This window comes from Cervus canadensis, chromosome 33 (genome assembly GCF_019320065.1).
Source record: "Cervus canadensis isolate Bull #8, Minnesota chromosome 33, ASM1932006v1, whole genome shotgun sequence".
Lineage (NCBI taxonomy): Eukaryota > Metazoa > Chordata > Mammalia > Artiodactyla > Cervidae > Cervus > Cervus canadensis.
This window is the reverse complement of record NC_057418.1, coordinates 3,811,593-3,838,280: the sequence shown is the minus strand read 5'-3', so window position 1 is coordinate 3,838,280 and position 26,688 is coordinate 3,811,593. Positions and strand designations below refer to the sequence as shown.

Sequence of the window (26,688 nt, the reverse complement as noted above, 5' to 3'; positions counted from 1 at the left end):
AGTATTCTAGAGCATTCCTTAAGGTTCAAATGAGAAAATTCAGTTTGCACTTCTCTTCAGAGACCCTGACTGCAATATGTGCCTAGAAGATTAGTAAATGTTCTTACTTTGTCCAAATATTGATCCCTCATTTGTCTTAATCATGGTTTCTAAACATTTCAGTTAGTAGATACTCAGTAATTGAGCATCAATTCAGCCCAGAAGATAATGCTCTATATAACAGAAAAATGCAAAGCTTGGAAAGTTTCTTTACTTACAAGACATTCTTATTACTTATTTAAACTATTGTCCACACAAGGGGATGATTAGAAAATGGTGGTCTTTATGTACAGAATAACATCTGCTTGCTTGAACTTTTGCTACACCTTCATACTGTTATATTTAAAAGCATTCTCTATATTTTGAGGTTTCATCAAGTTTGATTTCCAGTTCTTTTCTATGTTTTCAGTCTAATAAATGGGTCGTTGGCTTGGAGGTCTGGAGTCTCTGGGCTTCTGTTTTTCTCCAATTGTCTTTCCAAACTCACTGGGCTTGTGTGCTTCTTTGCTCAGTCATGTCTGACTCTTTGTGACCCATGGACTGCAGCCCACCAGGCTCCTCTGTCCATGGGATTTTTCAGGCAAGAATACTGGAGTGGGTTGCCATTTCCTTCTCCAGGGGATCTAACCCACCCAGCGACAGAATGTGCATCTCCTGCGTCTCCTGCATTGCAGGGGGATTCTTTACCTGCTGAATCAGCAGGGAAGCCCCTTACCTGAGCTGTATACACTTTGATTGGAAAAAAAAAATCAAATAACAACAAATGACTTTCTCAATAAAGTAAGTATAAAGTACTTCAGCATTCTGAAAACATAAGACATCAACTCATAACACTAACAGCCAATTCCCTGAGTCAGGGCCGGGAAGCAAGTGCTCTGGGGGATCAGCGGAGAGGCATCCTCTGTGCACCGGTGGCAAGCCACCAGCCCCTGCCCCTCTCAGCCCCGGCCCCTCACGGAGCTGCGGCAGGGACCCCGGGCACCCTGGCAGGGGCCAGGCGCGAGGCTCCGGGGCTCCTGCCGCAGCCGTCCTGCTCTGATGTGGGACAGATTTCTAAGCAGCTGCCATAACTGCTTTGGAACCCGAATGAAATGGCAGCTGCCAAAGGCTGCGGGCCCCAGCTGAGCCGCTCTGCGCCTTTCACCACCCACATATGCTTTATTGGAGAAGAGAGTATTTGAGAGGTGCGGAGGGAGAGATTTTTCTTAGCTATGGCTTCAGAAGATGCATTTGGTGTTCCAGAGGTGGAGAGGACAGCTGCTCAGCAGAAAAACCGTTAAGAATAAAACTCCTAAGGGTCAGGGTAAATGAAGTTCCCAAAGTATGAAATACAAAGAAGATAAAATTGAGCTACTTGACACTTGAGCGATGCGTCGTCTGTCCATACACACAAAGGTCCAGTTAAGGTGAGCAAAGACGTTCGTGTTAGTTACGACAGGGCAGTCAGTTGCCAGAACAATCGTTACCCTCTAGTTCTCTCTACATGAACAGAATGCTCTCTCCCGTCGTGAAACAGACTCGGCTCCGGTTTGACGACAATTTTCCTCATTGTGCGCGCGCCTGTGGAGAGATGCACTTCCAGACGGCCCTTGTTCAGGAAGATCGCATAATAGACCTGCAACAGCAAATGGCTATTGAAGACGAAAGCAGTCTCATCTACGACTTAGCTTAGTTACCTGAAAGAACGGCAGATTCATCTGCTCTGAGAGCTTACCTGAGAAGTTAAGACTCAATATTTTCTTACAGAGTATTTAAAGCAGCTGGAAATAGCTTTACAATCACTTACCATTTTTGCTTGTTAGGTGATGTGGAAAGGGAGGTAGTAAGAGAGCCATCTCTGCAAAGCAGATTTGCGATGCTGAAAGGAACAGCTGTGCTCGCATTGGGCTTCTAATTCACAAAACCCATCAGGAAACAAAGGGGGTTGATAAAACCCCTCTCCCTTGCATTCACAGATGGACAGCTAGCTTCTGGAAATCAGGTCTCACTCCCAACCTCAGGGCATTTGGAGCATTAGATTTCAATTCCTTCTCCAGGCTGTTGGAATGGATTGCCATCACCAACACGTAACTTGCCCCCCACATTTAGAAAGAAGGCAGACAATTTTTCATCCACAAACACGATTGCTTTCTTCTTGCCACTGTTACTATAGCAACAGCGTGGTTTCTGAGATCAGTTTATGAACCCCAGGGAGCTTGAATGCAGTCCTCATCCCCAAAGCTGACACTCCTGTGTGCTCCTTTTCTAGTGGAGCACACGGCCACCTGCTACACTCCATCATTTGGTCCTCCGCCGGTCACCACAAGGAGGTGGAGATGGTTTCACTCAAACATCACAATGTCTCCAGTAGTTTACAAAATCAGCAGTGCTGCTGTGTGTCCAATGCAAAATGGCCCGAGGACCTGGATTAGTGTCGCCGTCCATCAGAAAGGGGCAACTGCCATCTAAGCACTCAAAGTTTTTTTTTTAGCTGATTGAGGTCTCAAACCCCGTTAGCAGAACATAATCACAAATGACCCTGTGGGTATCAAAACTGGTAGCTTTGAAAAATAAAGTATGTCATTTAACCAGTTTGATTCTATAAAAGAAATGAATTATTTAACATTGCTTCCTCTTTCAGACAGCAATAACAGTGAGATTTTAAAACAGATATCCATTAAAATGTTGAAGCATTAACATGTTATTTCTAATTTGTACTGTAGCACTTAATATTTTCTCATTTTAATTGTTTTAATGAAAAAGTTTTATTTTAAGAACTATCCTGACAACTGATGATCCAAGACTATTTATTTGGTTCTGATGAGGAGAAATCTGAAACTGAAAGGCAGTATTTAATTACTTGACTGTGATCCAGGGCACAGATATCCTTTAGTGAAAATCTATCTCAGAATGTTTGATCTGGTCCTTTTATTATAATAACTGGCTTATTTGTAGCAGTGAGAAAATAATTTTTTTTTTTTGGATTAAAAGGAAAAGACATTAGGAGAACGTTTATTTTTATTATACTTATTCTGTACTTGTTATGCACAATATAAAATGAGATAAAGCACCACTTCTCCCTCTAATCTTCAAAACAAAATGTTTTCTGTTTTTTTCTTCCCAAAGAAATTCTTTTCTCCCTTAAGGTCATAGGTTGTCCTTTTACATTTTCTTCTAAACATTTTAAAGCTTTTTCCTTTCATACTTAAGACTTTAATTCATTGGGAATTAATTTTTCTGTTTAACATGAAATAGAAATTACTTCATTTTTTGGTTTTCCTAAATGGATAGCAAATTGCCCCAGAATCATTCACTTAAAGGTTCACTTTTTTCCTGATTATGTGCAATGCCCCCTACTGCCAAATGTCATTTCCATCTAAACTTGGCTCTCTTATGTTCCACTGACACAGTTATCCACCTATTAATACTGCACAACCATGATTCAAAACTGCTAGGACAGTCCTCCAACTTATTCTATTTCATAACTTTCTTGGACTTTTGATATAAATTTTCGAATTAATTTGTTCTGATTTACAAAAAGATAAGGTGGTATTTTCATTGAAGGCAAACCTACATATCATTTTATGGAGAATTGAACTATTTTTAACACGGAGTCTTTCCATTAACATAATGACTTATTAGGTAGTCTGTTATACATTTTCAATAAATTTTATAATTTTTCCAGTATAGGTCTTATGTTTTTTTGTTATATTTCTTGTTAAATTATATGTTTTTTCTTGTACTATATTTACTCATTCTTTTCTTATTGCATCAGCTAAGACCAGTATAGCAATAATATTTATCTTTTCTTGGGCTTGATTTTATAGGAAATGTTTATGCTTTCCTATCATCCTCTTTTTAATTTACTAAGTCTTTTGTTATTGTTATTTTTGATCAGGAATGGGTGTTTAATTTAGCTACAGGTGTTCTCTACATCTCTCAAGATGATTATATTATTTTCAGACTTTTTACTTTTTATCTGTAAAGAAACAGATAATGCAAGTTACTCATGGTTGTACATTTTTGGATTTTATGTCAGTACAGGTGAATGACATGAGGCACTGGCCCTCCACACAGTCAAAAATCAGAGCATAACTTACAGTTGGCCCTTCATTTACTCAGTTCCTCCATACCAGATATTCTGTATCCTCACTTTTAATCAACCTTGGACCTTTAATACTGTTGCATTTACTATTGAAGAAAAACTTCACATACAAGTGGGCCTGTGTCATCAAACTCATATTTTCAATGGTCAATTGTATTTTGTTATTTTCTTTTTTTGGTGGTGGGGAGAAAATAATATTATTATATGCTATTATTAAATAGTGGTTTAAATTATTAAACTTTAAATGCTAAAAGTGATTTTAAAAATCCTATAATCACAAGCAATACAACCTGATTTACAGGGATGCATGCATATTTATAAAGAACATATTTATAATGTACTCTATGCTTTGGCCATGGTAGACTAGGTAATTCCTAAGAATCCTTTCACTGAGAAAAACTAGACTAAATGGAAAAAAATGTGTTATCTTTGAAAGTGTGATTGAAAGTATTGGAGGAATATCCATGCAGTAAAAGACTTATGGTGCCTAGATGTGGACACTTAAGAGATGGCTTTAATAGAACTGAATGGCTAGAGGGTATGAAAACAGACATTCACAAAGCAGACTCTGTGTAGGCTTTATTTTGATGTCACTATTGTGCACGCCTGCGCTGGTTGCGTTCTTTTTGTCTTCTCCTACCCAGGTCCATTCTTTGCTTTCTTCGTGTCCAGAGAAGGTGGAGCAGTTAGGCGCCAACAGACTGCATCATTAGCTAGTGAAACTGATCCAAAGGGAATTTAAATTTAAGGGTCCCCTTGGATATCTACAGAGTTAGTAGGAAACTGGACTTACAAGAGAATACTAATACAATTTGAATATATTTTAAGCTTTCTCTCTTTGTATGTTCAAACTCATATGATATACGGATGTAAATACAAGTGCACCTACACCTAGAATTGACCAACAGAAAAATCCTTGGGGAGATAATTGTCCTAAGAAGATGATAATAGAAATAAATGATACAAATTAAAAAAATACAAAGACAATTTATAAATCCTAAATACCTCTCCTGAGTCTCTTTGTAAAATAATTGTTTATGTAAGCATTAGGGAAAATGCATTATTAATTAGTTATTGTATTTTTTATTAATTATTATTTTTATTGTATTAATTAGGTGTTGTAATTACCTGTCCAGTTTGCCGTCGTTTTCTCCTAGGTGGAATGGGTGTCCCTCCACTTCCCAAGAGAATGATCCCAGACTCATTCTTGGTGCTGAAGGACAGATTGATTTCTGTTCCAACATCAATAGGCACAGGAGACAGCTCTATAAAACCAGGTTTGGGGAAGCTAACCGTGTAAACGTTCTTCAGTAAAAGGAAAGAAGGGAAGAAAGATTAGAAATGAATGAACACTTAGTTTCTCCATCTCACTCACCCTCTCAATGCGCTCAAAGTTACTATGAAACATATTGTCATGCACAACAACTCAGAATGCATGAAAACTCAGTTACGCTTAAGAGCAACTTAAGAAATATTATTCCAAACTGTAACATTGAATTTCCTGAACAGTTTAAGTTAAAATAAAACTTTGGGGTTCTGCTTTTATTCTAAAACTTTTGATTTGAAATATAAAAGACTATTACTGATTATCACTAATAGGTAACATTTTCTTCTGATTTAAATCTATCTTGCTAAATCTTCCTTGAAAACACTCTCATTGATCCCTTGAATCCTTTTACCAATTAATTGCTTATGTTTTATAGCTGAGTCTGACCGTAGTCTCTGTCTGCATTCTTTCTCAGTGATGAGTCCAGGGTAAAGATGTTCATTGCTACTAAATAAAGACACTCTGGAGGAATTTTTTAAAAATCAGATACAATTTAAATTTTAAAAATAAACCAAATATTTCATAGTTTAATTTTCTTAAAATGAAAACAGTATCAGTCTTTGCTGATAAAATTGAAACAGTAACATTGGAGACAGCAACAAAGTACAAAAGCTAAGAGTGTAAAAATCACTCCCATCCCAAAGCTGTGTAGAAGCATAACTTTCTATCTATATAATCCATTCATTCGTGTATTCATGCAGCCATGCAGTCATTCACTTGTTTTATTTTTTACAACCTTGCCCCTTTCCTCTCTCCTCCTCTCTATATTCATACTGAATCATGACAGGTACGTTCATTTGTAACTTCTTTTTCTCACTTTATATGTGGGGGATATCTCTGTCAGAAAATTTAGATTTCAATCTCACTTTTAGTAGCAGGTCATTCCATTGTAGGAATGTGCAAGGATTTATTTAAGCAACCCCCTGTAGTTGGGCATTTAGTGCTTAAAATGTTCATTTGAAAAGTCCTGGATTTTGCTGGAGTGAAAACAAGGAATCTTTTAATGCAGGCTATTTTCCCCAGCCGTGTTCCAGGCCAAGTTAAGTGACATAAATGTTATAAAATGTATAATCTGTTTTTGATTCCAATTTTCAAATCATAGAGTCTTGGATAGTTCAAATAAAACTACTGTGCAGACTTTTTAATATTTATCAAATATTTCAATTTCTGCTTCATATTTTAGTTGCAAATAATTCCTGATTACTGAAAAGTACCTTTACAGAACCATCATTTCCAAGTATACAGGCTATTCATTTTCTGGACAGTTTTCCATTCTCATGTATATACCTTTTGCATGTGGATGAGAGTCAGGCTTTGGAAGATTAAAACTCCGAGCAAAAAGAGGTCAATATGGATTCTTAGGGATTAAATTCTGTACATACTTTCCTTTTTCCTGTCCCCAAGCTTCTCAGGGTGGGTGTCTATGGCTATTTGCAGGTCAGAAACTGTAACTAGGCACAATGAAGATCCCAAAAGTTCTGTTCCAGTCTTTAAACCTCATAGCTCAGTGGTGATTTTCTCTTTTTTTCCCAAATCCCTTTGTCTCCCATCACAATGCCTTAAAATAATTTTAACTGGAGGAAGCAGCTAAAATGAATAGTTGGGTCATATCAGGATAATTAACGATTTATAAGTATGATTACCATTTTATTTTTATTTGTTTTTATAAAATTTCCTATTTATTTATTTATTTTTGGCTGCTCTGGGTCTTTGTTGCTGCGTGCACACTTTCTCTAGCTGCAGTGAGCTGGGGCTACGCTCGAGTTGCCGTGTGTGGGCTTCTCATCGTAGTGGCTTCTCTTGCTGTGGAGCATGTGCTCTAGGGCACAGGTTCAGCAGTTGTGTTGCTTATTCTCTGAAGCATGTGGGGCCTTCCTGGACCAGGGATGGAACCTATGTTCCCTGCACTGGCAGGCAGACTCTTAAACACTGAACCACCATGGATGTCTGGCATTTTCTTTTTAAAAACAAACTCATTACTTTTAGAATTCCAGATGGTGATTGCAGTGATGAAATTAAAAGATGCTTGCTCCTTGGAGGAAAAGCTATGATCAACCCAGACAGCATATTAAGAAGCAGAGACATTACTTTGTCAACAAAGGTCCATCTAGTCAAAGCTATGGTTTTTCCAGTAGTCATGTATGGATGTGAGAATTGGAGTATAAAGAAAGCTGAGCGCAGAAGAATTGATGCTTTTGAACTGTGGTGTTGGGGAAGACTCTTGAGAGTCGCTTGGACTGCAAGGAGATCCAACCAGTCCATCCTAAAGGAGATCAGTCCTGGGTGTTCATTGGAAGGACTGATGCTGAAGCTGAAACTCCAATACTTTGGTCACCTGATGTGAAAAAATGACTCATTTGAAAAGACCCTGGTGCTGGGAAAGATTGAAGGCAGGAGAAGAAGGGGACGACAGATGAGATGGTTGGATGGCATCACCAACTCGATGGACATGAGTTTGAGCAAGCTCTGGTAGTTGGTGATGGACAGGGAAGCCTGGTGTGCTGCAGTCCATGGGGTTGCAAAGAATCAGACATGACTGAGTGACTGAACTGAATTGAAAAATTTACTAATATTCGATGATGATTCTTATCAGATTTTATTGGGTTAATCAATAAGTTTGCTCAGGTTTTTCTGTAACACCTTATGGAAAAGGTGGACTTCCCTGGTGGCTCAGATGGTAAAGTGTCTGCCTACAATGCGGGAGACCCAGGTTCAAACCCTGGGTCAGGAAGATCTCCTGGAGAAGGAAATGGTAACCCACTCCAGTATTCTTGCCTGGAAAATCCCAAGGATGGAGGAGCCTGGTAGGCTACAGTCCATGGAGTCGCAGAGAGCTGGACACGACTTCACTTTCACTTTCATTTTATGGAAAAACCTAAACAAAATTTCTGGCCAACCAACATGAGAGAAAAGCTGTGACTTGTGTTTCTCTCTCTTATGGGTTAGTGCCTATTGAAGAGTCGATGCAGAATAGTCAAGTGGAATCAGGGGCTGCTAGGCTGCTGCGGCAATAAAGAAAAGATACTGAAGATATTGATAACAGGGGACTTTGCAGTCCCATCAAAGCCAAGTCTTTGCAGATAGCTCCCGCTACATGCCATTTTCAAAGAAAAGGTGGCTTGACTTCTAAGCTGTGGACAAGTTGTTAAATACCAATGATCATGGTATAAATTATTACTTGTTATTTGAGTAAACTAACAGATTCCAGAAAAAAAAAATTAAGATTGATAATAAAGCTATATACAAGACAGGAAGATAAACTAAATCTAATACAGATGACATGATAATGAGGAAAAGACAAAAGTAGTGCTGGAAAGGAAGAAAGAACCAGAAAAGAGATTAATATTAAGAAGTACATACTATGAAGTGCTGTCCATGTGGAAAGGAGTTTGGAATCTTTTATAATACTGTTTTCCTAAGTTTAGTTGATCATGATAATTTTTAGAAGTACTTCAATCTTGCTTTATCATTTATGCAGAGCTAAGGCTAGGGTTCCCTGGTGGCTCAGACGGTAAAGCGTCTGCTACAATGCAGGAGACCTGGGTTCAATCCCTGGGTTGGGAAGATGCCCTGGAGAAGGAAATGGCAACTCACTCCAGTATTCTTGCCTGGAAAATCCCATGGACAGAGGAGCCTGGTGGGCTATAGTCCATGAGGTCGCAAAGAGTCGGGCATGACTGAGCAACTTCACTTTCACTTTCAAGGCTAGGGTTGGGGCTTCCTGGTGGCTCAGTGGTAAATAATCTGCCTGCCAGCACTGTTTACAATAGCCAGGACATGGAAGTGACCTAGATGTCCATCGGCAGAACAGATAAGAGAGCTGTGGTACATATACACAATGGAATATTACTCAGCTATTAAAAAGAATCCATTTGAATCAGTTCTAATGAGGTGGATGAAACTGGAGCCTATTATACAGAGTGAAGTAAGTCAGAAAGAAAAACAGCAACACAGTATATTAACGCATATATACGGAATTTAGAAAGATGGTAATGATGACCCTATATGTGAGACAGCAAAAGAGACAGAGATATAAAGAACAGACTTTTGGACTCTATGGGAGAAGACGAGGGTGGGATGATCTGAGAGAATAGCACTGAAACATGCATACTATCAAGTGTGAAACAGATCACCAGCCCAGGTTGGATGCACGAGACAAGTGCTCGGGGCTGGTGCACTGGGAAGACCTAGAGGGATGGGATGGGGAGGGAGGTGGGAGGGGGGTTCAGGATGGGGAACACATGTACACCCATGGCTGATTCATGTCAATGTATGACAAAAAACCACCACAATATTGTAAAGTAATTAGCTTCCAATTAAGATAAATAAATTAAAAAAAAGAATCTGCCTGCCAGTGCAGGAGATGCAGGAGATATGGGTTCAATTCTTGGGTCAGGAAGATCCTCTGGAGTAAGAAATGTCAGCCCACTCCAGTATTCTTGCCTGGGAAATTCCACGACAGAGGACCCTGTTGGGTTACAGTTCAAGGGGTCGCAAAAGAGCTGGACACGACTTAGCGACTAAAGAACAGCAAGACTAGGGTCAGTAGGAATTTAAAACAGATTAACAAGGACTGGTCCCTGTAATAGACCCAAACTAAATAAGTGAAATCTGATATGAAGGTATTTAGGAAGCCATTAAGAAGAGACCAACCTCCAGTGAACATCCTTTGGTAACACCAACATAATCAGGGCTGCTAAGTATATTATACGGAGTTCTTGAAATTTCAATATCTTTGAGGCAACCAGAATATTTCTTCACATTTACTTCTGGCCTATTGAAAAGTTAAATGGAAAACAAAAGCAATATCGTTAGGACAGTGGCAGTATAGTGTCTGTGACTATCGGATGCAAGCCATATGGAGCAAACGGATGCACAGGCAGGCGTATGTCTCTCAAACTGCACAGGGGCACATATGGACCCAGAAAACTGTGTTCCATGAGCTACTGGTTGGATAGGTGGATATTAGCACCAACTTGCACAAGGAGTCTTTATGTAGCTCTTCTTTCTCTCCTTTTAAAAAATAACCTCAACTATTGCATCTCAATACAAGGTATAGAAATTAACTGACTTCTTTGGAAGTGCTTCATATGCATAATGAAATGTATTTGTTTTTTTTCCACCCAAGAGCAGATACTTGTACCGGACAGCATAATCACACTATATAACAAAAAAATATTAAATAAAATCTTGCTCAAAATTTAAAAATCTGGAAACATTTATTTTGAAAAGACAATATTTCTGCCATTGAGACTTTTTTTTGAGGGGTTAGCTGAGAATAAGATAATGTCATATTTCTCTTTAAAAATTTTAAGTCAAATAAAACCTGAGAAATATTCTTTTGGATTACAGTTTCAAAAAAGATACTTTAAGTTTACAAATTGACCCTAAAGTATTTATTCTGTATTGGAGCAGTAACAAAATAAAGCAACCAAAGGACAAAACATACATTTAATTTTTCCAATAAAGTTGAAAATGGCTTCAACATCCAAAAGACACTTGAATATTTACTTTTTGCTTACTACTTCTTAAAAAAGTATAAACATGCTGGCATGCAGTAAGTGCTTGATAAGCACAAGCTAACAGGATGTTAACGGTGACACTTTTTTCATCCATAGCAGCATTGTCCAGTAGAACTTTCTGTGACGGTAGAAATATTCTTTCCTGCACTGTCCAAATCAGTAATGAGTAGTCATATATGGCTGCTGACACTTGAAAAGTAGCTTGTGCCAATGAGAAACTGGATTTTTATTGCTATTTAATTTTATTTTCTTTTCTTTTTTTGGCGACACTGCATGGCATATAGGATCTTAGTTCCCCAGTTAGGGATCAAACTCACGCCCCCTGAGGTGTGAGTGTATAATTTTAAACACTGGACAGCCAGGGAAATACCATTTTTTAAAAAGAAATTTCTTTAATTTAAAGCTAAACAGCCAGTGTGGCTAGTGGCTACCATATTGAATGATGCAGGTCAACAGAAAGAGAAAAAATAATACTTTTTTTAAAAATGTTAATAAGCAACTCTAAGGGCCTTCCCAGTGGCTCAGTGGTAAAGAATCCACCTGCAATGCAGAAGCTTCAGGAGACGCAGGTTTGATCCCTGGGTGGGGAAGATCCCGTGGAGGAGGGCATGACAACCCACTCCAGTATTCTTGCCTGGAGAATCCATGGACAAGGAGCCTGGTGGACGACAGTCCACAGGGTCATAAAGAGTTGGACATGACTGAAGTGACTTAGCGCGCACACAAGCAAGCAACTCTAAAACGTGTCCAATCAATACCAAGGTATTATACTTGGTTGGATAATGATTAACTCTCTCCTCACTGTCCCATGGGGGCAGGATTCCTTTTTTGCCTTAATAAAAAACACATGGCATTAGGACAAACAGGGAGGCCAGCAGTCAGACGCCTGGCAGTGTGCATCCGGGGATTTATCTGCTGTTTCTTCCTCTCTGGGACTGTTTTATTTTCTTTGATCATTTCCACTTGTTCCCAAGGTCTTCCCTTCTGTTCGGTCAGCTGGTTATTATAAAAACATGCCCGCTGGACAGTGAGAATCTTGCTTATATATCCTTCCTGTGTAAAGGAAGCCAGTGAACTTCATTCTCAACATTCATTTGCTTCCATGTTTGTTGAGAGGAGGTCTGATTTATCACAAGTTTCTCAGAGGTCTTATCAATAAAATAAATCACTCCTACAAGTTACACACTTCATTGTTTCAGGGAAATACAAAGAACTATTTCAAAACACAATGATTCAGCAAGCTCGACATTATGAAAATCACAGGGGATAAGTAATCACATATGGTGATCAGACTCCTAATGGTAACCACAGGCCTCTGTTTCCTCTGTTTGCCTCAGAGGCAAAATTACAAAGCTACACAGTGTCATTCCAGAGCCTTATTAGCATATACTTTCATTGAAAGCCAGCCTTTGCCTTTTAGCCATCTCAGCAAACAGCACTTGACTGGTCCGTGATGAAACAACTTATTTTTTTCCACACTTTCAGTTCTACATAGTCTAGTTTCTGGTATTAAAAATCTAGCCTTTGCTTTGAAAATTTCTTTGATCAGCTCAGCTTCACTATGTCCTTTTGGGAAATTTGGCACTGTTAGGTTTTGAAATACCAAAACAGTCAGCTGTAACTCTAGCCAGACTGCGCCAGCCTTGCACACATCTCTGGTGTTTGATCAGCCACTTACAAGGGGCCTGATGCTTAAAACTTCCAGGCTAATACTGCCCGCCTGCAAATCGGAATTGAGATGCTCCTGAGTAGCTAGGATGACTGTCTGCAAACTTTCTCATCATTAATGCAAACATTTGTTTTACATACAGTATTTCTAGAGGCTCCTTTTATCTGACTCCATAAATTCTAAATAAACAAGGCAATAAAGAAGCAGCTTTGCCAAGAGGTGCAAGGGCCGTGTAAACATGTGCATCTTTGCAGGCTTGCAAAAAGCAATCTAAGCATTTGGGGGCACAGTTGCTTATTCAGCAGATAGTACAGTACCTGGGAGAGCAGAGTCTGAGGTTCAGCCCAGAAGATCACTTTGTTCCCCAGAACTAGATTTGTGCCCATAAACCTGACCCGCTGCCCTTGGCCTGCGCTGCTGCAAGTGTGCGCTAGAGGGCACTGTGCGTGGGCTGTTGAACAAATAAGCAGAGCAAATTCATCATCACGGCTGGTGAAACACGTCAAACTGCAGCTCTGTGATGGTGGGTAAGCAGCAGCATTTTTGTAAGCAAAGGGCAGCATGAGAATCATCTCAGAATGCATCACTTGCTGGTGAAATGTACTATGAATAAAGCTGGAGAGGAGTCACTCTGCTTCTGCATCACCGCTTTATCTAAGAAGCCACACTGACCCAACCCATGCACTTGAAAAAGGCATGCATAAATTTAAATTTTACCTTGCTTTCATACTAGGTCAAAGGAAAGAGAAAAAAATGATTTACTTATAATTGCATTTTCATTTAGTAAAACAATAAACTATAATCATAAATCTTTTAAAACAAAAAGCATTTCACAGAGATCTACAAAGGAAAGTAAAATACCACAAGAAAGGAACACAGGCATACACCCTGACTGTAAAGAAAATAGAATCCAGTGGTGACCATCTCCCACACCATTCTCTTAGAAAATTTTTATTTTGGAATTGAATTTAAAGCATTCATGTTTATCATTTTTATGAATGGAAAATGAACAAATGTTCCCGTGCTGTAATATTCATGAGTAGCTTATAAGGAGAGCTTATTGCCTCTTTGAACTTAGCTTGAACTTAATACATATAAAATAATTCATGTCCATCACATCTTTTGCACTTTATCATATGAAGATCTTGCCTGTGGGCAAATCACAGCTACGAATGCATGGCTCCTTGAACAGTCACAAATATATGTCTCACAAATAAATGTCTAAAGATTGTTTTGAAATAATGTGTCATACCATAGTAATATTATAATTATGAAATGCTATACTGTGGAAGTAAAAAAACATTGTGGCAAGAAAGACTCACTAGGTATATAGTCTGCAAACTATTTAATAATACATAAACCCATCTCAGTTAAGTTAACATATACGCTTTTGTGGATAATTCCTAAAAATCACTTTATGGTAATTAAAACTACATTACCACCAGAATAGATGAAGCGATCTTTGGATAGCCTGATTTTGGCTACATTTAATTCACTCATAGAGAATTTAGTTAGTAATCTGGCAAAGTAAATCTTAGACTTGAACAATTTGCTAGATCCCCAGTATTTAAATAGTATCTGGAACATAGTAGATGGTTATCAAACACCTGTTGAATGAATAAACGGATTCTGGAGTAATAACTATGCCACTATTCAAATACATTTGATCTGCAATAATTTTTCTGACCAGACATTTAAAATATATATTCCTAACACAAGTACAATATCATGTGGATGAATGCAGAGCCAGTTTATCTGCATTAAACTTATCAAATTATACACCTGATAAACTGAACAGGTGTCTGGTTTATGAATTTAGATACAGAAAGAAACACAAACCTCAGTTTGCATGCTCAATATCATAAATGAGACTGAAGTTCCACTGCTTGTTTGAGAAATATGAGAAGAACTGACCATCAACCTTTTCAGTTATTCTGAGACCATTCCAATTGTAATGTGTCTTTTTAGTATAGAAACACCTACGCAGGACTTTTGTAATCATGAAAACTAGCAAACTAAACAAAATAAAACTTAAAAATATGGTGGTCTACAGTTATAGTAAACTGTTATGGTTTGGCCAAATCAATTCATCCCATCCAAATCAGATTCAATTAACTTTTATTGAGCACCAAGTACTCTATAACTTTTATTTCTTATAGGCTGTTTTGTAACAAGCAGGAGATCAATGAAATATCACATGAAATATTTTCTGACACTTTTAAATTACTTTTATTTTGGAATTAATTAAACTATTAAACTAAATATATCCCCCCATCCTATTATCTAAAAAATATATGTGAAGTTTTGAAAAATATCGACATGGGCAAGAACAACTAACACTGCTTAGCATCAAGTACATGGGAACGTCCCATTACACTATTATCATGCTCGTGCTTGGCCATAAAGTAGGTTACACTCACAGTGTCCTGGAACACTGCCTAGTTTTCAGAACACTCGGCAGAGTCAGTGCACCATTATCTCTGGTGAATGTACAGCAGAAAGGCAATTACATTCAACTCCAGTTTCCACCTTTAATAACTTTATAATTCTTTTTATCTGGACTGGAAAGGTAACAGTGATTCCCCTCCACCTCTTCAATAAAGATATCCAATTAATCTCTGGTTTTTAAAATCCTGGTATTATTTTAACATGTAGTACAATTTTTTAGATTAGGCCTTTTCTGCAACTAAAGGTTATATGATATTCCTGTTATAATTAAACTTCAGAACTCTAGTGAGCATAGTGACCATTTAATTAAAACTTAATCCTTAGCCTTAAATATACATCAAATTACCTCAAGTTTCTCAGTGTTGGCAGACCACCAAAATATATTTTGTCATCTGCTTTCAAGTCAAGACCAAAGTTGTTTCCCGGAGATGAAGTTGCTATGTTCTCCTCCTGGTTAGTATCAATATCTACAATTGATATGTTGGCTGCAAAGGAAGGAGAAAGTTTCACATTTTATTTGAGCAATACCAACCACATCTATATCATTTCTGCTTCTTCAAGATACTTTTACTTTAATTCTCAAATTAACAGTGTAACTATATACAGCTTTTTAATAATTGCAGAAACTACAACATCAATAAAATACATTGTTATACGATCCACAAAGAACGCATGAAAATAGTGGCCTGAACAGAAACCAGTCAAGATAAAATAAAAATGTTTAGATGGACAACAGAGAACTCATTGACACAGCTTTCCATAATACAAGTAGTTAGAAAATAAAAATAATTAACTAATGATAGGATAAATATCTAACTAGAAATCAGACTATGAATTAGAAATAAACAAAATTTGTGATTCTGTCTGTACATTTCAGTATCCACAGAAGTACTGGAGCTGAGGCTCATCCCTAGAGGAATGAGGATGACGTGATTGTGCCTGGAAGTGGAGAGATGGGAATGTTTGATTTTGCAAGATAATAGGATCCACATCCATTGTTAAGTTATATTTTAGATGGAGGATGCTGAGAGTTTCAAGAGAGGTACAGTTTTCATTGCTTACTGCTTTTCTCTCAGGTCTCTAAATATATTCCCAATATGATGAGGATAAGAATTTAGAAATAGAAAGGAAAAAGGAAAAAAGAGAGACCCTTTTCTGTTTAAACTGCTTTGTTCAGAGAGCAGATGAGAACACTTTATCTCACTGATTCTTACCCTCTTCATTCTTAAGAGTCAGGCTAGGTTCTCTCTGAATTATGTGCTATCGCACCATAATATTTGCCTAGGCCCAACCTTTAACTGCTTCATATATTTTGAATCCTTGATGCATATTGAGGCATCAGTTCATTAACAAGACAAATTTGGCCTCTAAATCTTTCCTGGATATAACATCTGAATTAGCAAGGGTCTAAAAATGGCCACTCGAACCAATGAGTTTTAAGGGCATTTCAAAGTGTTTATTTTTGGCGCATTAGTTTCTTGGATATTGCTGGATCAAATAAATATGACAAACACTAGGTTAAGCAAATTTAAACACAGATCTTAATTTTATGGTTGCTCAGATCTTGCAACACACTAATATGAAAAGTAATGCTTCAAAAAAGGGACATAGAACAAGCAGTATTTCTCGTTTGTTTGATCTTGAAATATTATTATTTTCTCCCAACTCACCATTTTTTAGCAGAGTGTTCTTTGAAAAATAAAGAGAAATATCAAACTCCAAAATTCCATTGTAATCTGTAGCTCTTCCATTTCAAAAGGAAGTATCCTCAGTAAAACCAAACATAACTACCTTAAAAAATATCCAAAATAAAATACCCAAACCTATTAACGCCTCAGATCCTCAAAGAAGAACTTTACAAAGATAAACAAAAAAAATTACTTCAAAAATAACTGCCTAATTAAAAACTATTAAGCAAGTTAAGATTTAAAAAAGTTAATTACTTTCCAGCACATATCAATTTCATACTCACATATCTTTTTGACCAGACTGGCAGCTAAAATAAAAAAGATTTATAAAAATGTTTTCAAAACTTTTTCATACATATCCTTTTTTTAAAAAAATCCAGATCAGGAAATAAGTTTTCACATAGGGCTGTTGACTGGAATGTGAAAATAGGCTTTTTTCTATAGACCTGGTATACATTTTAATAATGTCTGTGAAAATGAGATGTTGTCTGTCTATCATAGGCAAGCCAGTGACTGGAGGTAGTTTTCCTCCTTATCCCTGAGTGAATATATGCATTTTTAGAAATCATTCTAAGAAAAACTGATTAAAAAGTAGAAACACAATTGAAGTGAAACTCACTGGCCCACTGAAGTATTAGCTTTGGTATTGAGACGAAGGATGGCATATTTTTACTGATTTAAGGAAAGGGTTCTACTCTGGCCTTCATGAGTGACAGATGTGGAGCGGGTTCTGTTATGGAATGCTAACACTTGCTTTTATTCCTTGCCCTATTTCTTTCCCTTACAGAACAGCAATTAACATAAATTTTAGAGTTGATGAGTTCAGACATCATTTATGGGTAAACAGGGAATTAAGGGTTTTATTCAATACTAGACACAGAGTAGGAGCTTAACAAGTATTTTCTAATCAATACTGAGTCGTTATAAAGGAATCGTTTTCACTTTGGCAGGTCTTTTCTTCTCTTAGTCCACTGAAAAGCTAAGTGATCAATTTTGCGTCCATATCAATGCACTTGGGGGGACATGGGGCACCTCTATTAGTGGCTGTGGTTCTACTAACTGACTCAGAAGGTGGGAGTGCTTCCTGAAAAAGACAGTTTGAACTTCACAAGGGACAGTGCTTTTACAAACTAGCTGAGAATAACTTGTGTAAAACAAATAATCAGGTATCTGAAAAGGAGCAATAGCCTTACTTGAATTCCTATCTCACTACTCCATGGATTCTGACCTTGCTAAAACCCACAGTGTCCTCTCTACATCCAAACCCTACGGGGTCCTTTGGTCCTTCAGTTCAGTTCAGTTCAGTCCCTCAGTCGTGTCTGACTCTTTGCGACCCCATGAACCGCAGCACGCCAGGCCTCCCTGTCCATCACCAACTCCCGGAGTTTACTCAAACTCATGCCCATCGAGTCGGTGATGCCATCCGGCTGTCTCATCCTCTGTCATCCCCTTCTCTTCCTGCCCCCAATCCCTCACAGTATCAGGGTGTTTTCCAGTGAGTCAACTCTTTGCATGAGGTGGCCAAAGTATTGGAGTTTCAGCTTCAGCATCAGTCCTTCCAATGAACACCCAGGACTGATGTCCTTTAGGAAGGACTGGTTGGATCTCCTTGCAGTCCAAGGGACTCTCAAGAGTCTTCTCCAACACCACAGTTCAAAAGCATCAATTCTTCGGCACTCAGCTTTCTTCACAGTCCAACTCTCACATCCATACATGACCACTGGAAAAACCATAGCCTTGACCAGACGGACCTTTGTTGGCAAAGTAATGTCTCTGCTTTTTAATATGCTATCTAGGTTGGTCATAACTTCCTTCCAAGGAGTAAGAATCTTTTTAATTTCATGGCTGCAATCACCATCTGCAGTGATTTTGGAGCCCCCAAAATAAAGTCTGCCACTGTTTCCACTGTTTCCCCATCTATTTCCCATGAAGTGATGGGACCAGATGCCATGATCTTAGTTTTCTGAATGTTAAGCTTTAAGCCAACTTTTTCACTCTCCTCTTTAACTTTCATCAAGAGGCTTTTTCGTTCCTCTCCACTTTCTGCCATAAGGGTGGTGTCATCTTTATATCCTTTGGTCCTTACCTTAATCCAAATCTGTGCAGTATGTGAGGTTAAATTTTCCATCCTTCTAGAAGTTTCCTCCTTTGACTTCCATAATACCAACTTCTCCAGCTTCTCTTGCCTTTCCAACCTCATTCTCAGTCTCCTTCCCTGGGACCCTATTTTTCTGAACACTTCTGAAATGTTGATGGTCACCAGAATGCTTTCATTTGGCTATTTGTCAGGTTTCAGCTATCTGAGTAGCCTCAAGTTTATATCTACTTACTATACATTGACCACTCAGAAATATACATGCCTGGACCTGATTTCTGCCTAAAAAAATCCACATTCAGCAGGTGATTCATTATATACCACCCCAACTGATATTCTGAATTAAAATGGTTATCTTTTTCCTCCCAGATCTGTATTATTTATTTTATCTGGTAGCACTAAGACCCCTATCCAATCTCCTAATCAGTCATTTTTTCTCTTCACCATTCTGTATCTTACCCATCAACAGCCCTACTAATTTCATCTCCTAAATAACTCTATTATCTGTCCTTTAAGCAATTAGTTACTTTATTTTTCAATGTGTTGCATGGCTTTATGAGCTTCCCTGGTGGCTCAGTAGTAAAGAATCCACCTGCCAATGAAGGAGAAGCAGGAGATGTGGATTCGATCCCTGGGTCAGGAAGATGCCCTGGAGAAGGAAATGGAAACCCACTCTACCATTCTTGCCTAGAATATCCCAAGGATGGAGGAGCCTGGGGGCTATAGTCCGGGGATGGCAAAGCGTCAAACACGACTGAGTGGCTGAGCAGACATGCCTTAGGAACTCAGCTCCCTGACCTGGGGCTGAGCCCAATAGCAGCGAAAGTCTGGAACCCTAACTATCAGGCCCCCAGGGAACTCACTCTGTCCTGTTTTAAAATACTTTTATCAATGTCAAACTGACACGGTATAATTTGTCCATGTTTAAAATGTACAATTTGACAAGTTTTGAGATCTCTATACATTCATGAAATGATCACAGTCAAAAACTTGAGCATGTCAATCACTCCAATAGTTTCCTTAAGACTCTTTGTCATCCTTCCTTCCATTGTCCCTCCCAATGAAACCCTATCCACAAATATCCTCTAGCTGCTTACTGTAGCTATATGTTAGTCTGTGTTTTCTATGTAATTTTTACATAAATGTACTTTTTTGTCTGACTTCTTTTACTCAGAAAAATTATTTTGCTATTAATCTATTTTGTGTGCATATTAATAGCTCATTATTTTCTTTTACCACTAAACAATATTCCATTGTATAGATATACAACAACTTGTATATCCATTCAACTGCTGATGAATGTTTGCACTGTTTTTTGTTTTTTTGAGTATCACAAATAAAGGTGCTATAAATTTTCTGGTCTAAGTCTCTCTATGGATATATACTTTCACAAATCTTGGGTGAATACTTAGGAGTGGAATGGTTGCTTCATATGACATGTCTATATTAAACCTTTTAAGAAACTGCCAACCTGTTTTCCAATGTGGCTGTACCATTTTTACATCCTTGTCAGCAGTGCATAAGAATTCCACTTGCTTGACATCCTTGCCAGCCCTGGGTATGTTCAGTCTTTTTAATTATAGACATTCTAGTAACTGTATAGTGGTATCACATTGTGGATTCATTTTGCACTTCTCTGCTGTCAAATCCCACTGCAACTCTTATTTCAAGCCATCATTTATCTCCTGTCTGAACTATCATTGTTCTTAATTGGTCACTCTGCCTCCAGTTTAACCTTCTGAAAATTTACTTTTCTTATTTCTCCTCTCTCTGATTATTTCCTTATAGCTTCCTTTGTGGGGTCTTCCTTTACTATACTGCTTCGATATTGCTGTTTGCTCCAGGGCTTTGGATAATCTTATTCTAGATAAGACTGGTTTTTCTCATCTCTATTAAGCTACAACTATTTAAAACATAATGCTTTGCAGCCATCCATCTCTCCCCTAGAACTCTGTTAATCCTCAGATGCGCATAATGAATTGCCTGTCAATTAAACAGCTTCCTTAGGTTGCTAAAGTTACTAAGAGTTTAATACAACAATGTCTAAAATAAAGCTCAGCTTCTTTTCTAAAAACTATGTTTCTTCTTGCATCCAATTGCTTGGTAAATGGCACTGATATATTTTCTTGTTATTTTAAGAAAAATAAAGGAATTATTTAAAAAAAAACTTACTCTTCACATTGAGTAGTTCATAAAGCTTCTCAATTTAAAAATGCTTAATATCTTTCAACTCAATTTTTTCCTACTCATTCTTATAGTTTCATTCTCCTTGGTCTTCCGCTGGTTTCCTGCAGATTGTAATAGGATCTGAAATGGTCACCAATCTACCCTCCAAGTTGCTGCTAAAGAAAGTTCACTAAAACACAAATCTGGCAGTATCACACTCTTGATTGAAAGTGTTAGTAGTTCTTTCCCTATAGCTTTCAGGAAGAGTTGAAACTCCTTACAGTAAGTCCCCTACATACAAAGCTTCAAGTTGTGAACTTTCAAAGATGCAAACGTGTGTTTGTGTGTCCAGTCACGTGAGCTAATTCATGTTCACAGAGCACACTGTCACGCGTGTGCGTCCACTGCACACTTGTGTGTAGTTGCGGTCTTGTGTACCTCACTGCACAGGACTGTATAGAGCACAGTAGTGCAATATCTTTATTTCAAGCTCTGAACATGTGCCATCAGCGTCAGGTGTGAATCAAACTGCAGCTTGCCCTCTCCGCTGTCTCCGATTGTTGACAACACTTCAGCTCTACCGTCTCCCACCTCTTTCCCCTCCAGTCAGTAAATTTTCGTGCCTGCCCACTTGATGCCAGCCCTTGTATGCCAGCTGTTGGACTGTACCCTGTACTTTTCAAGGTTTTGTACTGTAAGGTTAAAAATACTTTATTTTTGTGTGTGTGTTTTGTATGTACTATTTGTGTGAAAAGTAACGTAAACTAATTACAGTACAACACTACATAGCCAGTTGTGTTGGCTGGGTGTCTAGGCTAACTTTTTTGGACTTACAAACAAACTGGACTTACAAATGTGCTCTTGGAAGAGAACTTGTTTGTATGCAGGAGAATTACTATAGTTCAGCTCAGGCCAGTGCCAGGTCACCTCAGTCATGTCCTACTCTTTGCGACCCTATGGGCCATAATATGCCAGCTGTCTCTGTCCATGGGACTCCCCAGCAAGAATACTAGAGTGGAGAGAACAAGATGGCGGAGGAGTAGGTGGATATGGAGTACATCTCTCTCTGCAAGGATACACCAGGAATACACCTTCAGACACAAAAGTGCATGAAGAACACCACCTGACCAGGGGAAAAGGATATATTGAACCATGCAAAACTTGAGATCAAGCCCTGAGTCTTTGGCTCAGGAAGGAGTTTCAACTCTTCCTGAAAGCTATAGGGAAAGAACTTGGAGCCCTGGCTCTAAGACCCTAGACTACTGGAGAACTAATCCTAGGAAGTATCAAATCGTGAGAAATCACACAAATGAAACCACTTGAATACAAGACCCGGCATCACCCAACCACCAACAGCACCCCGTGAAGGATGCCTCATCTAAACAACAAACAAAACAAAAATACAAACCCAATCATCAGCAGACAGGATTACCAACTCACTCAGCCCTGCCCATCAGAGGAAAAACAAACAAACAAAACCTCAGCACAAATCTACCCTACATGAAGCTTACACAAACCTCTGGACCAACCTTAGGAGGGCAGAAACCAAAAGGAAGAAAGAATTCAACCTTGAAGTCTGGGAAAAGGAGACCTCAAACACAATAAGTTAAAAAAAAAGTAATGAAAAGGCAGAGGAATACTACACAAATGAAAGAACAAACTAGAAACACAGAAGTCCAAGTAAATGAAGAGGAAATAGGCAAACTACCTGAAAAAGAATTCAGAATAAAACAGTAAAGATGACCAAAAACTTTGAAAACAAAATTGAGAAAATGCAAGAATCAATTAACAAACACCTAGAAGAATTAAAGAATGAACATACAGAGACAAACAACAAAATTACTGAAATTAAAAATAGAAAGACTCAATAGCAGAATATCTGAAGCAGAAGAATGAATCAGTGAGCTGAAAGATAAAATGGTGGAAATAACTTCTAAAGAGCAGAATAAAGTAAAAAGAATGAAAAGAACTGAGGGTAGTCTCAGAGACCTCTGGGACAGTATCAAATGCACCAACATTTGAATTATAGGGGTCCCAGAAGAAGAAGAGAAAAAGAAAGGGTATGAGAAAATTTTTGAAGAGATTATAGTTGAAAATTTCCCCAACATGGAAAAGGAAATAGTCAATCAAGTCCAAGAGGCACAAAGAGTCCCATACAGGATAAACCTAAGGAGAAACACACCAAGACATATACTAATCAAACTAACAAAGACTAAAGACAAAGAAAGAATATTAAAAGCAGCAAGGGAGAAGCAACAAGTAACATACAAGGGAAACCCTATGTGCTGAATAGCTGATCTTTCAGCAGAAACTCTGCAGGCAAGAAGTGAATGGCAGTATATATTTAAAGTACTGAAAGAGAAAAATCTACAACCAATATTATAGTACCCAGTAAGGATCTCATTCAAAATTGATGGATAAATAAAAAGCTATTCAGAAAAGCAAAAGTCAAGAGAATTCAATACCACCAAATCAGCTTTACAACAAATATTAAAGGGACTTATATAGTCAAGACATACAAGAGAAGAAAAAAGATCTACAAAATCAACCCAAAACAGTAAAGAAAATGGCAGTAGAAACATATATATCAATAATTACTTCACGTGTAAATGGATTAAATGCTCCAACATAAAGACACAGACTGACTTAATGGATACAGAAACAAGACCCATATATATGCTGTCTACAAGAAACCCAATTCAGACCTAAAGACACATGTGGACTGACAGTGAGAGGATGGAAAAATATATTCCATGCAAATGGGAAGCAAAAGAAAGCTGGAGTAGCAGTCCTCATATCAGACAAAATAGATCTTAAAATAAAATAAAACATCTCTTGTAATCACAAGAGATAAGGAAGGACACTACATAATGATCAAGGGATCAATCCAAGAGGAAGATATAACAATTGTAAATATCTATGCACCCAACATAGGAGCAGCTCAATACATAAGACAAACACTAACAGACATAAAAGGAGAAACTGATAGTAACAAAACAATGGTAGGAGACTTAAACATCCCACTCACACCAATGGACATATCAGCAAAACAGAAAATTAATGAGGAAACAGAAGTCTTTTTTTTTTTTTTTTTTCATCCCACCCTCACCTTCTCCCACAGAGTTCAAAAGTCTGTTCTGTATTTCTGTGTCTCTTTTTCGAAACAGAAGTCTTAAATGATACATTAGATGAGATGGATCTCATTGATATCTTCAGGACATTCCATCCAAATGCAGAAGAATACACCTTCTTCTCAAGTACACATGGAACATTCTCCAGGATAGACCACATCTTGGGTCATCTATCAAACCCCAGTAAATTTAAGAAAATTGAAATCATATCAAGCATATTCTCCAACACTATGAGACTGGATATCAATTACAAGAAAACAACTGTAAGAAACACAATTACATGGAGATTAAACAACACATTTCTAAATAACCAACAGGTTACTGAAGAAATCAAAAGGGAAATCAAAAAACTTCTAGAAATAAATGACAATGAAAACATGACATCTCAAAACCTATGGAATGCAGCAAAAGCAGTTCTAAGAGGGAAGTTTATAGCAATACAATCCTACCTCATGAAACAAGAAAAACAATAATATAGACAATCTAACTTCACACCTAAAACTACTGGAAAAAGAAGAACAAAAACACCCCAAAATTACTAGAAGGAAAGAAATCATAAAGATCTGAGCAGAAATAAATGAAAAAGAAATTAAGGAAACAATAGTAAAGATTAATAAAACTAAAAGTTGTTTCCTTGAGAAGATAAACAAATTGACAAACCTTTAGCCAGACTCATCAAGAAAAAAAGAGAGAAGAATCAAATCAACAAAATTAGAAATGAAAAAGGAGTGGTTACAAAAGACAATGCAGAAATGCAATGAATTATAAGAGACTATTATGAACAACTATCTGGCAATAAAATGGATAACCTGGAAGAAATGGACAGATTCTTAGGAAAGTTCAATCTTTCAAGACTGAATCAGGAAGAAATAGAAATTATGAACAACCCAATTACAAGCACTGAAATTGAAGCTGTGATCAAAAATCTCCCAAAAAAACATAACCCCAGGACCAGATGGCTTCATAGGAGAATTCTATCAAACATTTAGAGAAGAACTAATGCCTAAAAAAATTGCAGAGGAAGGAACACTTCCAAACTCATTCTACAAGGCCACCATCACCTTGATACCAAAACCAGGCAAAGAAAACACACAAAAAAAGAAAACTAGAGGCCAATATCACTGAAGAACATAGATGCAAAAATCCTCAACAAAATTTTAGCAAACAGAATTCAGCAACACATTAAAAAGCTCATACACCATGATCAAGTTGGGTTAATTTCAGGAATGCAAGGATTCTTCAATACACACAAATCAATCAATGTGATACACCATATTAACAAATTGAAAGATAAAAATCATATGGTCATCTCAATAGATGCAGAAAAAGCCTTTGACAAAATTCAGCACCCATTTATGATTAAAACTCTTCAAAACATGGGCATAGAAGGAACCTACCTCAACATAGTAAAGGTCATATATGATAAGCCTACAGCAAACATTATTCTCAATGGTGAAAACTGATAGCATTCACCCTAAGATCAGGAACAAGACAAGGGTGTCCACTTTCTCTACTATTATTCAACATAGTTTTGGAAGGCCTAGCTACAGCAATCAAAGAAGAAAAAGAATTAAAAGAATCCAGATCAGAAAATAAATAAAGCTCTCACTGTTTGCCGATGACATGATACTCTACATAGAAAACCTTAAAGATAGTACCAGAAAATTACTAGAGCTAATCAGTGAATTTAGCAAAGTTTCAGGATACAATATCGATACACAGATATCACTTGCATTTCCATATACTAACAATGAAAAATCAGAAAGAGATACTAAGGAATCAATACCATTCACCACTGCAACAAAAAGAATTAAATATCTAGGAATAAACTTACCTAAGAAGAAGACAAAAGAACTGTAAACAGAAAATTATAAGACACTAATGAAAGAAATCAAAGATGACATAAATAGATGGAGAGATAGTCCATGTTCCTAGGTAGGAAGAATCAATATTGTGAAAATGACTATACTACCAAATGCAATGTGCAGATTCAATGTGACCCCTATCAAATTACCAATGGCATTTTTCTCAGAGTTAGAACAAAAAATTTCACAATTCATGTGGAAACACAAGAGACCCTGAATAGCCAAAGCAATCTTGAGAAAGAAGAATGGAGCTGGAGGAATCAACCTTCCTGATTTCAGATTATACTACAAAGCTACAGTCATCAAGACAGTTTGGTACTGGCACAAAAACAGAAATATAGGCCAATGGAACAAGATAGAAAGTCCAGAAATAAACCCGAGCACCTATGGGTACCTTATTTTTGACAAAGGAGGCAAGAATATACAACTTCTTCAGTAAACCTCTTCAATAAATAGTGCTGGGAAAACTGAACAGCTACATGAAAAGAAAGCAATTAGAACAGTTCCTAACACCACACACAAAGATAAACTCAAAATGGATTAAAGACCTAAATGTAAGACCAGAAAGTATAAAACTCTTAGAGGAAAACACAGGCAAAACAGTCAATGACACAAACCAAAGAAAGATCCTCTATGACCCTCCTCCTAGAGTAA

General features: G+C 37.6%; 1 protein-coding gene across 7 annotated transcripts in view; it reads right to left on the bottom strand.

Annotated features, from left to right (window-relative positions):
• Window positions 1–26,688, bottom strand: part of LAMA2 (laminin subunit alpha 2) — a 693,967-nt gene that overhangs the window by 31,442 nt on the left and 635,837 nt on the right. For 4 of the 7 annotated variants that reach the window (XM_043457137.1, XM_043457134.1, XM_043457131.1 and 1 more), the window contains 5 exons: window positions 15,436–15,574; window positions 13,359–13,370; window positions 10,104–10,224; window positions 5,252–5,428; window positions 1,506–1,654 (listed from right to left, as the gene is read on the bottom strand). In XM_043457137.1, coding sequence (XP_043313072.1) covers window positions 1,506–1,654; window positions 5,252–5,428; window positions 10,104–10,224; window positions 13,359–13,370; window positions 15,436–15,574 — 598 coding nt within the window. The remainder of the gene's footprint in view (window positions 1–1,505; window positions 1,655–5,251; window positions 5,429–10,103; window positions 10,225–13,358; window positions 13,371–15,435; window positions 15,575–26,688) is intronic. The other 3 variants (XM_043457138.1, XM_043457133.1, XM_043457136.1) reach the window with 1 other exon arrangement.